Source organism: Nematolebias whitei, chromosome 15 (assembly GCF_014905685.2).
Source record: "Nematolebias whitei isolate Nwh7 chromosome 15, NemWhi1, whole genome shotgun sequence".
NCBI lineage: Eukaryota > Metazoa > Chordata > Actinopteri > Cyprinodontiformes > Rivulidae > Nematolebias > Nematolebias whitei.
The window spans coordinates 28,960,047-28,974,544 of NC_056512.1; the positions used below are offsets into that span (position 1 = coordinate 28,960,047).

At 41.6% G+C, this 14,498-nt stretch overlaps 1 protein-coding gene across 3 annotated transcripts in view; it reads right to left on the reverse strand.

Annotated features, from left to right (window-relative positions):
- LOC119421599 (septin-9) overlaps positions 1-14,498 on the reverse strand; it is a 916,196-nt gene that overhangs the window by 37,572 nt on the left and 864,126 nt on the right. The window contains exon 1 of one of the 3 annotated variants that reach the window (XM_037688941.1): positions 11,148-11,441. The exons of the other annotated variants lie outside the window; for them this stretch is intronic. Coding sequence (XP_037544869.1) covers positions 11,148-11,202 — 55 coding nt within the window. The 5' untranslated portion in view covers positions 11,203-11,441. Of the gene's footprint in view, positions 1-11,147; positions 11,442-14,498 lie in introns of those variants that run through there. 3 annotated transcript variants of the gene reach the window in all.

Below are 14,498 nucleotides of genomic sequence, written 5' to 3' on the forward strand. Positions count from 1 at the left end.
GGACACCTGGACAAGTTCCCAGTCCATCACAGGGACACATAGAGACAAACGAGACAAACAACCATTCACTCTCTCACTCACACCTAGAGACAATTTAGAGTTACCAATCAGCCTAACATGCATGTTTTTGGTCTGTGGGAGGAAACCAGAGTACCCGGAGAAAACCCACGCATGCACGGAGAGAACATGCAAACTCCACACAGAAAGACCCCCAGCTGGGATTTGTACTGGCGACCTGCTCGCAAAGAGGCGGCAGCTCTACCAACTGCACCACCATACTGCCCTACAAGAATTTTATAATTATAAAATATAAAACACAGTTTTTTGGGGTGGTGGTGGGGGGTGTTCATTAAACAAGTCCTAATTCTGACCTGATTCATGAGCTAACCACTAGCCAAGCTCAAAGTGGATCAGTTCCATCAGAAAAACAACTCAAATGTCTAAAATACCGCAGTGGCTCGTGTCGTGTGAATGCTGTTTACAACCCTTTACATCAACATCTACTTCACATCACATGGTTTTAGAATTTGACAGTTATTGACAAATAGCAGCAGCTAGCTGTAGCACCTTTTAGCTTTAGGACAGTCTTTTCATAACCTTTCCAAAGGATCCCATTTCAAAAGATCTGAACTAACCTTTTACTAAAGACAGTAAATATTTTAAACTGAAATTAATTCAGATTTTGATTTTTATTCATTTCTGTTGCAAAATAAAGTTGATTTAAAATCCTGCGCCTGTTATGAACTATGCATTTTGATGGTTTTGTTTTGAAAGTTATTTTCCCTCGTCTATGTCTCGTCTCCTCTGTGATTTCCACCGTTGTAACTTGTGTTTACCTGTTATCAGTGCCCTGCTCCTGCCCCGCCCACTCTCACTTGATCCTTGAACATCATTTGGATGTCATCTTCGTCCTCCTCATGCCCTTGTATTTTTCTGAGCCTTAGAGTCTTTGTTAGTTTCCTGGCTTTTAATTTCTATTTTTTTTTTTGGTCAATTAAACTGTTGTATTAAGGTTTTCTGTTCAGTCTGAGTCCTAAACCACCACCAACCGTAGCACCATGCTCATAAGCTTTTTCACTGTATTTCAGAATTCCTCCATTCTGTCTTTTGTCCACGGAGCGAATGCTTCCTCGTTTTAAACATTACATAATGGACATCATTTGTAGTGTTTGTGTGTGTGTGTGAGGCAAGAACCAGGAGCTAAAACAATGTACGCTACCCTAAAATCTCTGTTTGTCTGTTAAATAACCTGTTTGCACTGAACCGTGCTCTCTGTTCTCTGTGACTGGTGACAGAAGGCCAACACAGTGACGTCCTCGCAGACGCAGTGGCGACAGAAACCTTGTCAGAAATGTTACTGCCTCTCTTTGACTGTGTGTGTATGAGTGTGTGTGTGTGTGTGTGTGTGTGAACACAGCTGGAGAGTAAACCAAACACGGTGTGTTTTCTTTTCCTGGCTGGAGCCAAACCGTTCGCCTCTGATAACGTCACTGCATCATGGGATTTGTGCAGATTAAGAATAAGAGATCACAATTCATCTTTGTGCATTTTGATGGAATTGATGACACTTATCTCTGTGCGTGTTCAGATGGCTGTCTCTGTCTTTTTGTTATTGCTTCGGCTCTGTGCTGCAGTTTTATTTGGATGGAGTCAAAACTGAGATTGGGTGAGACTGCATCAAGAACTAAACAATTAGGGCTCTCCTGGTTGCAACATGTGGACTCAAACCAAACAGATAATCCTAATAAAAAAAATAACTCAAACCACTTGTAAGTTTTGTTCTATCACATTGCATGCTCACTTTTCCTTTTCCCTCCCCTTTTTGACCTGAAATTGAAGTAGGTTTTTGGAACCCAATTAGTCTCTAACTTTACACAGTGCACATAAAGAATGACCACCAAATAAGGAAGACATGAAGCAAAGCGTGATGTTTTTGGACAAACATTCACTGCAGCAGCTGAAGCCGAGTATTCTGTTGAAACATTGTGAAACTGCCCAAAAAACATATCACATGATGCAGCTTCTGCAGTGCAGAGCCACATTTTCTATGCCTCTTCGAGCGTGACAGTAGATGAGCTGTAGAGCGTTGTAGTTTTATCTTTTGTGGTTGGAAGAAAGCAAGAAATCTGTCAAACCGAGCTTTACAAGGATCCAACATGTGAAATTCATCCTACAAGAAGCTTCAAGAAAGGTCTGTGAATGTTGCGTCTGAGGGTCCGGTGGACCCGTCTCTGTTTACTGCTGTATCAAGTTACCATCAGCACAAACCTAATATTTCATACCGCAGCTGCTTCACATTATAATCATCTAACTGGTGACACACAGGATGTTCTTTTATTTGAAAGTTCAAGGAAACACACCTGAGGTTATCAGGAGTCATTCATCAAAAAGTTCTCACTTTTAGGGTTGGGGGTTCTGTGATGTCAACGGGATCTAAAGAAACGTTTGAAATAGTGCAAAAAGGTGGAGAAAGAGTGGTATTTCACAAAAAGGAGTCCGCAGGTTATCATTGAAAGGGAGGCTATAACAAACAGATCTGAAGGTGTGGGAGTTAGAAAAAGATTTTTTAGCCTTATTGACATTAAAAGCAGAAAGCTATTGCTAATATGGTTCTTTTGAAATCACGTTATCGTATTTTTCCGACTATACGGCGCACCGGATTATAAAGCGCATTAAGCGAAACTAAAACATTTTGACAGATATTTGAGCGCCGTGTACCACATAAAATCGGTTCGAGGTCAGTAAGCACAACCAGAATTAATACATAAGGCTCAGATTTTTGAGAAAATTAAAAGATTTTAAATGCGCCTTATAGTCCAAAAAAACACTATATTTTATTCAGCTACTGTTTGTGTACTTTTTAAATTTTTTTCTGGTGGAATCAAATTATCATGCATCCATCACACATTTTTCAAATGTTGGTATGGGAAGAAAAAAAGTTTATATTTATTATTTAGAACTTTAATCGTGCATTATTTTCCACTTGGTTTGAATCATTTTGCTTTAATGTTAGTTTGCAGGAAACAAGTGAGCGTGCCATTTTATGTAACGGACTTCAGGGAACAAACTTCACAGTTGTTTCCAACTTGCTGAACTTGAATTTACTGAACGAGGAAGTGCTGTTGTTCACAACTTTCACATTTAACTTCTGAGGGAAAGGGAACACAACATAACTCTTTAGTAAAAATGGAAAAATCACCTCAAATGGCTTCAAAAATGTTACGTTTTTGCATTGTTTTTAAATTCCATTAGACTTTTGTAAAAGGTTATTATGCAAAGATGATTTGCTTCAATCTGCTCCAATCAAATTGCTGATTTAAACACCTACAATTATTTGGTTCTAAAAAGTTCTTATACACCACAATGATATCCATAACAAGATTTTTTTAACATGTCTCCTCACACAACCAGTAACTGAGAAACCCCACGAATGCTTCTAACATGACAAAGACAAATCTAGCCGACCACTCCGCTGCCATCTTTACCTGTGCCAAATGATTTAAATCTGAAGGACAGAATGAACCAGGTGCACATCTGTCATTTTTTATTCATTACTTGCTTTTACATAGATCATTATTAGTTGAATCTATTCATCCATACCCATATCCACATCCATACATTGAGCATGCATCAGGATATTCATTCATACATTTTCTTTACCCACTTTTTCCTTTCCAGGTTGTGAGGGAAGGTTAGTGTGCGAGAGGCGGGGGACACTGGACAGGTCTCAGTCCATCACAGGGACGCATGGAGACAAACAAGACAAACATCCATCCATGCGCTCAATTTGAAGAGTTATTAATATAACATGCACGGGTTTGGTCTGTGGAGGAAACCGGAGTACCCATGCAGAGAAAACCCATCCAGGCAGAGAAAAACAGAGGGGCAAGCATGTAACCTTTTTGCTGTGAGGCAGTAGTGCTAACCACTGTTCCACCATGCTGCCCCACAGTTAGACTTGTTTTAGTTATTTAGTATGCCAGCTCTTAGTAACCATAAGCTTCACACTGACAGACTTCAGAGTTCATGTAGTATCCTGAACCACCTGTAAGTGATTTGTCTCACCAATCAACCTGAAAATAACAATAAAAAGCATTAACAGCGTCAGACAGAGCCAGCATGACTTTACGCAACATAAAAGACACGAGTCAGATAATGATTGTCGACTTCCTCAATTTAAAGTTCTTAAAGCTCTATCTAGTGGATTTCAGTCAGGTCATCTGGACAGATTCTTTTTTTTTTTGTGTTGAAACGTTTCACCTTCCATCCAGAAGTCTTCATCAGTCAAGGAAACACGCAACACCCCAACAGCTTACTCCAAAGTGGAACAAATCAGTTCCACCCTCAAACTGATTTGTTCCACTTTGGAGTAAGCTGTTGGGGGAAGACTCAGTTTTGTGTTATGTGTTTCCTTGACTGATGAAGCCTTCTGGATGGAAGGTGAAACGTTTCCGCACAAAAAAAAATTGTCCAGATGACCTGACTGAAAATTGTTGGATAGAGCCTAAAAGTCCATGCTCAATCATCCAGGTACAAAATCCAATAATGGTCATCTGGACAGTTTCTTTTACTTTGTATGTGGACAGATGTTTTGCCCTCTATCCGGAGGGCTTCATCAGTCTGAGGAGTCCCAAGTAAACTGTTTTCCCCACTGCAGTACACTCCTTTAGTGGACCAACCCGTTTGCTGGAGATAAGATGGTTTGTGGGGGCTGTCCTGTCCCCTGCTGACTCCTCCCAGGCAGTCAGCCACAGCCAAAGTGATTCAAGACATCAAAGTTCATGATCAATCATGCAGGTACAAAATCCAATAATGGTCAATCAGGTCATTTGGACAGTTTATTTTTTGTAGAAAGACATTTCTACTTTGATGTCTTGAACTACTTTGGCTGTGGCTGCCTGCCTGGGAGGAGTCGACAGGGGAGAGGACAGCCCCCAGAAACCATCTTATCACCAGCAAACTGGTTGGTCCACAGAAGGAGTGTACTGCTTAGTGGGGAAAACAGTTTGTGTGGAGCTGCTTAAACTGATGAAGCCCTCCGGATAAAGGGTGAAACGTCTTTCCACAAAAAAGAAACTGTCCAGATGACCTGACTGACCATTATTGGATAAAGCCTAAACTACAGATCACAACCAAACACCCCCCATCTTAAGATACTCATGACACTATTGATGAAAATGTGGAACAATGTTTTTAATTTACAATTCTTATCGGTACAATTTAAAGTTCTAAATGTTGCACACGCAGAATTAAAAAAAGAACTCTCAAAGCTGAAATTTTAGCTGCATTTTCTTCCTATAAAAACTCTTTCCACTCAACGTACAACAGATATTTCACTCCTTTATCCAAAGCATGAAAAGCAACGACTTCCACAGGACTGAGTTCAACACAGGTTATTTACGCTGCAGTCCCAGGAACAGCAGTTTTAAAAGCCAACAAAGACTTGCTGTGTTTGTGGTGCAGAGTGACCCTCGGTGCTTCCCTGCAGCAACGCAGCAGCTGCGTCATTAGCAGGAAGCCTGTCCCTGATGGTGGGCCTGGAAAGGCCTGATCGCACTGATAAAGACGGAGAGACTCCTGAGAAGGACTTCCTCCCTCTCACACTCTGAATCAATATGGCTACTACACTACACATCTGTTCTACACTACACATCTGTTCTTTCAAGAAGGAACGTATTTTAGTCAACGTTGCTTAATTGCACATTTTCAATCCATTACAGTTTTTAGGGCAGCAACTGTAAAAAACAGACATTTTTAAGTGCCAGTTGTCTGAAAAATCAGAGTCAGAGTTTTTAACCATGAATTTTCAATTGGAGAGACATTTTAGGATTACTTGTTATTTTTGGATTATAAGGCGCAATATCAATGAACGCGTCTGTTTTCATACATAAGGCGCATTAAGCGAAACAAAACAGTCAGATAAGTCAAACTTTATTCAACTCATTCACAGTAACTACATAAAACTGGTTCGAGGTCAGCACAATCAGAATTAATTAGTATATTTATAAGGCTCACTGTCGACTTTTGAGAAAATTAAAGGATTTTAAGTGTGCCATATAGTCCGAAAAATACGGTACCTAGTTTGCCAGAGATTAATATACTTTTAAAGATTTCTGTTATTTTTTTAGGTCTACATAGTCATTGTCATCTTTATTCTTTACCAGCGGGTCACATGTTTAACACGACCGTCTATATTTCTGACAACACAGCACTTTGAGCCACTCCTCGGCTGCCTACCCCGACATTTTCGCCACAGAAATCCACTCCTGTGGAATTTCCTCTCACTGGACCCAAAAATGCCCCTAACATGCAGCTCAGAGATACTGAGACGGTGGGAAATTGAAAGAAACAGACACGGTTGTCTTTGTAGGGCTCCTGGAGCCTTCACTAAACAGCTTAACTGTTTAAACAATGTTATAGATATGCTAATATGAAGCAAAAATGTGCAAAAAGAATTGATTACTTGAAAATATAAGTTAATAATGCTGGATAAATGTGAGCAAAGTTGTGTCTTGAGCCACAACAAGTTGTCGTTTGGTCAACTTTCTGGAGCCGAGGCCACAAATGAGTTCATCAACCTCGTGGACAAGAAAAATCACATCTTCTGTGTTTCAGCTTCTCACTATCGTCCTCGGCTGAGCTCTGCAGCATAAATCACACCGTTTTCAACAATGCTGACAGGGCAGATATGCATACGGTTAGAAACAATTTTTCCTGCAGAGAGATCTCTTCTCATTAGGTCTCCTGCTCTGCAACTTGTCCTCTCTGAAGTCTGCAAACAGGCGCTGCTCGAAACACGCGGGATGAGAGCCGTTTCTTCTAGAGTTAAAAGAGACTGCATTCTTAACACAAAGTGCAATAAAACAAAAGGGTCCTTTAAAGCCCACACAATCGAGCTCGAACATGTTGAAAAAATGAAGTGTTCGACTATGATCCACAGCTGCAACAATTTACACGACCACACCCCGTTTGTTGGGCTCATGAACCGTCACAGCAGCTAAACATGTGATAACTCTGACCTACTTTGATAAACTGCACCACACGGTTCGTACGATCCTGTGGAAATGACAAATATCACACATGCACCGCTGCTATTTTTGATTGTGTTGTTTTTAAAGGATAAAGGTCTTTAATAAGAATTTGGGGACTTAAACTGGACACCAATGAAATCGTACAAGAAAATATCTTAAAAAGACACGTTTACCAATCTTTTCTAACTTTGATAACAACGATTTATTTCAGAAATCTATTTCAGTGAGCAAAAGAAAGTTTAATTTGGTTACAACTCACTTTTTTACATACATTTTTAATTGTGTTTGTGCGGATGAATACTGTAGTCCCTCGTTTATCGCGGGGATCCATACCCTGAAGCCTCGCAATAAGTAAAAAGCCACGAAGTAGGAATAGTAGCACAAGTAGTACTTTATTTTAGTATTTATATTTAAATATATTAAGGCGTTTTAAACCCTTCCCACACTCTTGCAATATTCTAAACAATGTTTCTAAACGCTGTAAAAGAGCACAGCCTGTCATGATTTCAGCTCCCTGTCTCCATCTGCCAGCGCTCTTGGCCACGCCCACTGCAGAGCGGAGATGTGACGCTGCATGAAGAAGCTTCTCCTGCAGCTGTGGGCTGCACACAGATGCTAAATAATTTAAAATAATTTATTTTAAATAAAAATTCCATGCTGATTGTGCGGCTCATCCATCAATCAGCCAGTTGTGTGCCATGTCCAATCTTATTTTGAAAAACCGCGATAGAGCGAGTCTGCGATAAACGAACCGCGAAGTAGCGAGGGACTACTGTTAGTGTTGGTTGTGATACTGATCCTAAAATGCCAAGGAAGGCTGAAGCAGAAAAACGTTTGTGCCAATAACAAAGAAAAGTTGAACTTAGCTTCACATGCATCTGGTATTTCTTACATAAATATTCAATCAAGATGGCCTGTCAAACCAAAAAGTACAAAGAAATCTTCTTTGAGTGTCTTTTGGACTAACGTTTACAGCTTGGATATAAAAATATTAAAAATATTTTAAAAATGTGATAATGGCAGGCAGCATGGTGGCTCAGTTGGTAGAGCCGTTGCCTCTCAGTGAAAAGGTTGACGGTTCAAATCCCTGCTAGAGGCCCTTCTGGGTGAAGTCTGAATGTTCTCTCTGTGCATGCGTGGGTTTTCTACGGGTACTCCAGTTTCCTCCCACAGACCAAAAACATGCATGTTAGACTGACTGGTGAATTGTCCCTAGGTGTGATTGAGAGAGTGAATGGTTGTTTGTCTCTATGTGTCCCTGTGATGGACTGGAGACCTGTCCAGGGTGTCCCCCGCTTTTCGCACAGTGACTGCTGGATATGGGCACCAGTGAACGCCCCGACCTGAAAAGGAAGAAGTGTTTAAAGATAATGGATGAATGTGATAATGGCTTTTTTCCCCTTCTTTAAAACACTGTGTAAGCATTCCCTCCACTCAGGGGGGTCAAACTCACTTACTTAAGAGGCCAAAGTTAAAAATTTGGTCTTCACCAGGGGCCAATTTTTGTCAACAACTTTATAAAAAAAAAGAAAAGAATTTCAGTCTTTTCAGATCTACTATGTTTATAGTCCATGAGAAGTGCCAAAGTTGTGTCTCTCTAACGTGGGTGTGTGATGAAAATTGTGTTTTTTTACTTGCACACTGTGTCTTGTGCATTGCCACCAGTCAGAACTGCTGTTTATGAAAAGTGGCTGCAGTCAGCTGATATCTGGGAGCAGCATCTGCTGAGGAGCTGCTGATCTAGTCTGTTGGAAAATACAGCCGTCATTACAACGGTTCCAGCAAAAATGATAAATAAAGTGATAAAGAACTCATGGAAGGAGAAAAAAAAATGCACACAGGAGACAACATGCAGACACAGACTGCTCCCCATGGCTGTGTGACAGGGAGGGAATCTTGTCTAAGCATCACTGGGACCTGTTCCTTCACCGTCTGTCGGACACGATGGCGTTCTCTTTGTGACAAATTTACAAAGCAGCCCTTCTCTTCAGTTAACAACATAAATATCAGATATTTCTCCTCCAACTCCTCCATCAACTGAAAATAAACATCCACTGTGACAACCAGGCTGTCTGTGCTGATTCTGTGCTTGACGTGTGTGGCAGCTGGAGAACTTTGTCAGGACTTCGTCAGGATTTCTCCCTCGCGGTTTCTCTGAGTATTATTGAATATAACTTTTCAAGGCAAAAAAGACCATCTTAAATCACATCAGAAAGATCCCATGTCTTAAAGTCATGTGAAGTAGACCTTTAGCTCAAGACAGATACCAGACATCTTTCTTGGTAGAAAGATCAACCAAGGCCCTAAACCCCAAACATCTGCTCCCATTGGCACCCTAGATAACAGCTCTCTGCTCCACACAGAGGGATGTGGTAGCTCGGTGGTCTGTGGTTGCATCAGGAAGGGCATTAGGCGTAAAAACAATTGCCAAGTCTTTGTGCAACAGTTTGCTGTGGCGGCCCCTAAAGAAGGGAGCAGCCGAGGAAGGAAAAAAAAGTGAAATGATAAAGACTCAATGGATCAAAGAATGACAGACCAGTTCTACAACATTAAAAATAATTTTCTTGGGGCTAGATAAATGCTAACAAGGGCCATATCTGGCTCCTGGACCTTGAGTTTACACAGTCCAGTTCTTATTTAATACTGTAGAGGATTTTATATGGGGCAGGGGCAGAGCAGCCGACCCGGGCAGCCGACCCGGGACCCGAAAGCCCCAGGCTCAATCCCCAATCATTGCACATCTCGTGGTGTCTCTGAGCAGCACACCCTATTCCAAATTGCTCCCCAGGCGCCCCCAATAGCCGCCCACCGCCTCACCCGAGCGCATCTCAGGTGCAATTGGTCAAATGCAGAGAGCCAATTTTGCCATTGTATGGAAACATACATTGATGACAACACATACTATTTAATAACATAATTATTTGCTGCCATGAAAGGCTGGTGATTAGGTAATAGCCTCTTTCTGCCTTTCTGATTGTTTGCTAGCAAAATATTTCAATAAACGCCAGATGGACAGTGACCCTTTGATGCACATCTACAACTGATGTTGATTCAAGATCGGCGCCAACCTTATCAACCTCAGCAACACAAAAACAGCTAAAACAGTCAATTTTACAGATACTGAGCTCAGATTCGGTGTTGTAGTAGCTGAGAATCATCTGAAACAAATAACCCAAGCACTAACAGATCGCCCAACATCCACATCTTCAGCATCTTCTCGTTTGGGACACACTTGTGTTATCATACACTCAGCCACACACAACACTGACAAATACACCAGTGGTCCATTCTTCTGGTGTCACACACGAGCAAAGAGTGTCTGAAAGTGTGACTTTGCACTAGTAGCAAACTTCTTCAGCTCTGGTGCCCGTTTTTATCGAACACCACTTATCTTTCTGCTCTGTTGCACTGCATAAGCCCGAGGTTTAAAGACAGGAAGAGAGGCAGGAACAAACCTGCTGTTGACAGAGCAGCACCTCTGGACGAGTGCAGATGCGTTCCCAATGTTTGCGAGAGACAGATGGCAAGACAGAAAGACAGGTGAGGGGAGAGGTGTCAAGCCTGTCAACCCCTCCACCCCTCCGTCCACCACCAGCCAAGGCAAGGGGGCTGATGGACGAGGTGCTGAGAGAGAAACATTGGAAGCACAGCCAGAGGAGGTGGGAGGAGACGGATGACAGGGACGGGGGTTTGGACCTGTAGAGATGATAAAGAAGATGGAAGAGCGGGGGAAGGTGGTCCAGGTGTTCACCTCACAGCTGTACAGTCAGTTACAGGCTCCTAAGTATAACCTTTCTGTGCTCTGATATTTTAGCAGCCCACTTTCCCCTGAGTGTTTTCTGTCCCATGCAACAGCAAATACACCCTTTAGTCACCTCAAGAGTACAAAGACACCAAAACGCAACACTTTGAAGCACAACTTCCCCTTTCCAAACACCACAGCTCACAGCAGATGTCAACAAACCCTTCACACGCTCCATTTTTCCCCCAGATCCGCTTGGTTCCAGTCAAACATGTGGAAGCGATCTATAGTGTCCTCATGGCAGGGTTAAAGAGAGCCTCGCCGCACAGACGACGAGAAGTTCAAGCAAAAGCAACGAAGAGAAAGAAACTGACCTTCAAAGTCTGATATGATCCCTTCCAAGTGAGCGTTGACAGTGGAATCAGACATTTTGGGGAGGAAATGTTTGTGCGCGTGTGTGTTTGTGCGTTCAATAGAAAGAGAGAGGGAGCAGTGTTCCCTTTCCCCAGCAAGGAGAAGTCTTCCAGAGGCACAGTCTTGATTTTAAACAAATCCCAAATTAGGAGCCGGTGGTGAAGGAGAGAAAAGGGAGGTTAAAAACACACACACACACACACACACACGAGTTGAGCAGCTTGATCACTCCCTTTCTCTCCTCTCTTCCTTAAAGCAGCAACTTATTTTTCTCTTCTCCGCCTTCTCAACTTCCAGAGCTTGGAATGAGGCAACAGTGACACCCCACCACCCTCCTCCTCCCTCGTTCCTTCCCCCTCTCCAGTCTTCCCTCCCCCCTTTTTATCCCTCCCTGTTGCAGCCTTTCTCTCAAACCACTCATTTTCCACCATGCAAACACACTTCCTGTAAACGCAATCACATGACTCGAACACAATGCTCCTGAGGTGTTTTTAAAGATCAGCGTCCTACTTGGCCATTGGTCCTGGAAGAGAAGTTCTGTCTCTAACACAAGAAAAATCCAGAGTAAATTCAGAATCCATACCTGTGTGCTAATATGGTCACAGAGTGGCATTCTCAGTTTCTCTGGAGCCAGACATCAACAAATAAGTGGCCTAATGACCGCATTATTGAGTGTCTGTGTGTGTTGGGGGGTGAACAGGGGTGCTGGTTGGCGTGTACAGAGAGGTGGGAGTTGGGGGATGTCTGTATCTGTGTTTGTGTGTTTGTCCACGGATGTATGTCAAGAATGTGCTGGGATTGTTTACAGCCCTCGCAGTTAGTTTACTCAAAGAGCCTTTGGTCAAACTCTTGATCCACGAGTGCAAAAAGTCGGACTTTAAAAATGCTTCTTAGCTGAAATGTTCATTATTTAGTTTAGACCTAGAGATCTTAGCAGTAAAGCCTGAGGCAACTATTAAGCCTTTACCTGCACCAGGTAAATAAAATAATATGGTTCAAAAAGATCCTGAATCTGATAAAACATTGCACAATGCGCTACAACAAAAAGGTGTAACACAAAAACAGCATATCACTAAATGGTACAATGTAGGGATGCACAATATTGGATTTTTGGCCGATATCCAATATGGCGATTTGTTAAAACTTATTTGGTCGATAACTGACACCAATATTTTTATACAATTTCCTTTGTCAGAACATAGCCCTGTTATTTAGGCTTATTTGCTATAAAAATTGTGTAACAGTTGTAAGAGCTGGTGACATATATTCAGTAACAGCCATATGCATAGCACTTTAACTTATACCTGTATTAAATGAAAAGTGTTAAATGCTATTTATTAGCATTAGTCACCAGCTATTAGCTTCTGAGTGATGTCGGAAATAACAGCTTGTAACTCTGGTAAGGCTACGTCGGAAAAATATCTCTGACTGGGGACGATGCAGTGAGGCTCAACGTAGTCCAAAAAATTTTGGAATCCAACATCCTCATCGAAAAAAAACTTCCACACCGCTGACATCTTGACTTCTTCCTCTCCCCCGTGATCAGATCGGGTAGGTGCGCGTGACATCATCACGTTGTGCTGGCACTGCAGGCATCCTTGTCATTGGATTGTCATACAAAAACAGCGCCTTTTATATCGGTGATTTATTTTGATGGAATGGCCGATGTCCGATATTTAACTTTAACGATAATACTGGCCGATACCGATAATATACCATGCCGATAATATCCTGCATCACTAGTACGATGCAATATTACACAAAATATACAAGCAAGTGATACATAGACATAACAATGACACAAAATGATACAACACTAAATAATACCAAGGTTGCACAATATATCGCACATTTATCATCGTCATAATATCAGTCAGCACAATATTGCAAAAAACTTCACAGACCCTGATAAATCATAAGCCCTTATATTTTAGGTCCCATGTTTTTGTTTTGCATGCTCATATTTTTGGTCAGTCTAAAGTTATCCTAGTGGCCTTCATGTCGACACTGATGGTAAAAAAGTAAGTGAAAAAAAAGTGGATTTATTGCCACTGATATCGTCACAGCAATATTAAACAATATTGCACATCATAAGTTTCTCTATCGTTGTGCAGGCCTTAACAATATGACACAAAATAATATAATAAGAAAAAAATATGATGCAACACGTCAGTACGATCTGGAACAAGAAGTACAATATATTTCATAACTGAACAACATCCTGTAATACAACACAATATACCAGGACACAATACTATAACACATAATATAAGTCACAATGTGATACAATATGAAAAGACACAATGCAACAGAACACTGTATGATACAGTACGACACAAAACAATGAATTTAAATAATTCAATCCATCCATCCATCCATCCATCCATCCATCCATCCATCATCCATCCATCATCCATCATCTTTCACCAATTTCTTCCTTTTCAGGTTGCGGAGGTCACTGGTGCCAATGCCCAGCCATCACTGTGCAAGAGGTGGGGACACCCTGGACAGGTCTCCAGTCCATTACAGGGACATATAAAGACAAACAAGACAAACAACCATCCACTCTCTCACTCACACCTAGGGAGAATTTAGAGTTACCAATCATGCATGTTTTTGGTCTGTGGAAACTAGAGGACCAGAGAAAATCCACTCATGCACGGAGAGAACATGCAAACTCCACTCAGAAAGTCCCCCAGACCAGGATTTGAACCGGGGTAACCTGATTGCTGAGAGGCAGCAGCTCTACCAACTGCTCCACCATGTCAGCGCCAAGGCAGTATAACAAGCCAACCCTAACTATAGGATTTATCAAAAAGGAAAGTCTTAATCCCAGTCTTAAAACTGGACAATGTGTCAGCCGCACAGACAGAAACTGGAAGTTGGTTCCACAAGAGAGGAGCCTGAAAACTGAAAGATCTTCCTCCCATTCAGCTTTTAGAAACTCTAGGAGCCACAGCTGTAAGCCTGCAGTCTGAGAGTGAAGTGGTCTGTTAGGAAAATATGGAATAATAAGATCTGTAATATAAGATGGAGCTAGGTTGTTGAGGGCTTTGTAGGTTAGAAAGTAAGACTTTGAATTCAAGTCTGAATTTGAAATAACCAAAGCTGTCTCCATCCATCCATCCATCCATCATCCATCCATCCCATTCTCTTTATACACATCTTCCTTTCCATGTTGAGAGGTTGCTGGTGCTCATATCTAAAGACACTTTGCACCATTGTACCGTCCATAAAATAATACTAAATGCCTCTAAGTCATTTTTCACTATGGTTGCCTTAGAGGTCTTTAGAAGTGTTTTTTTTTTTTT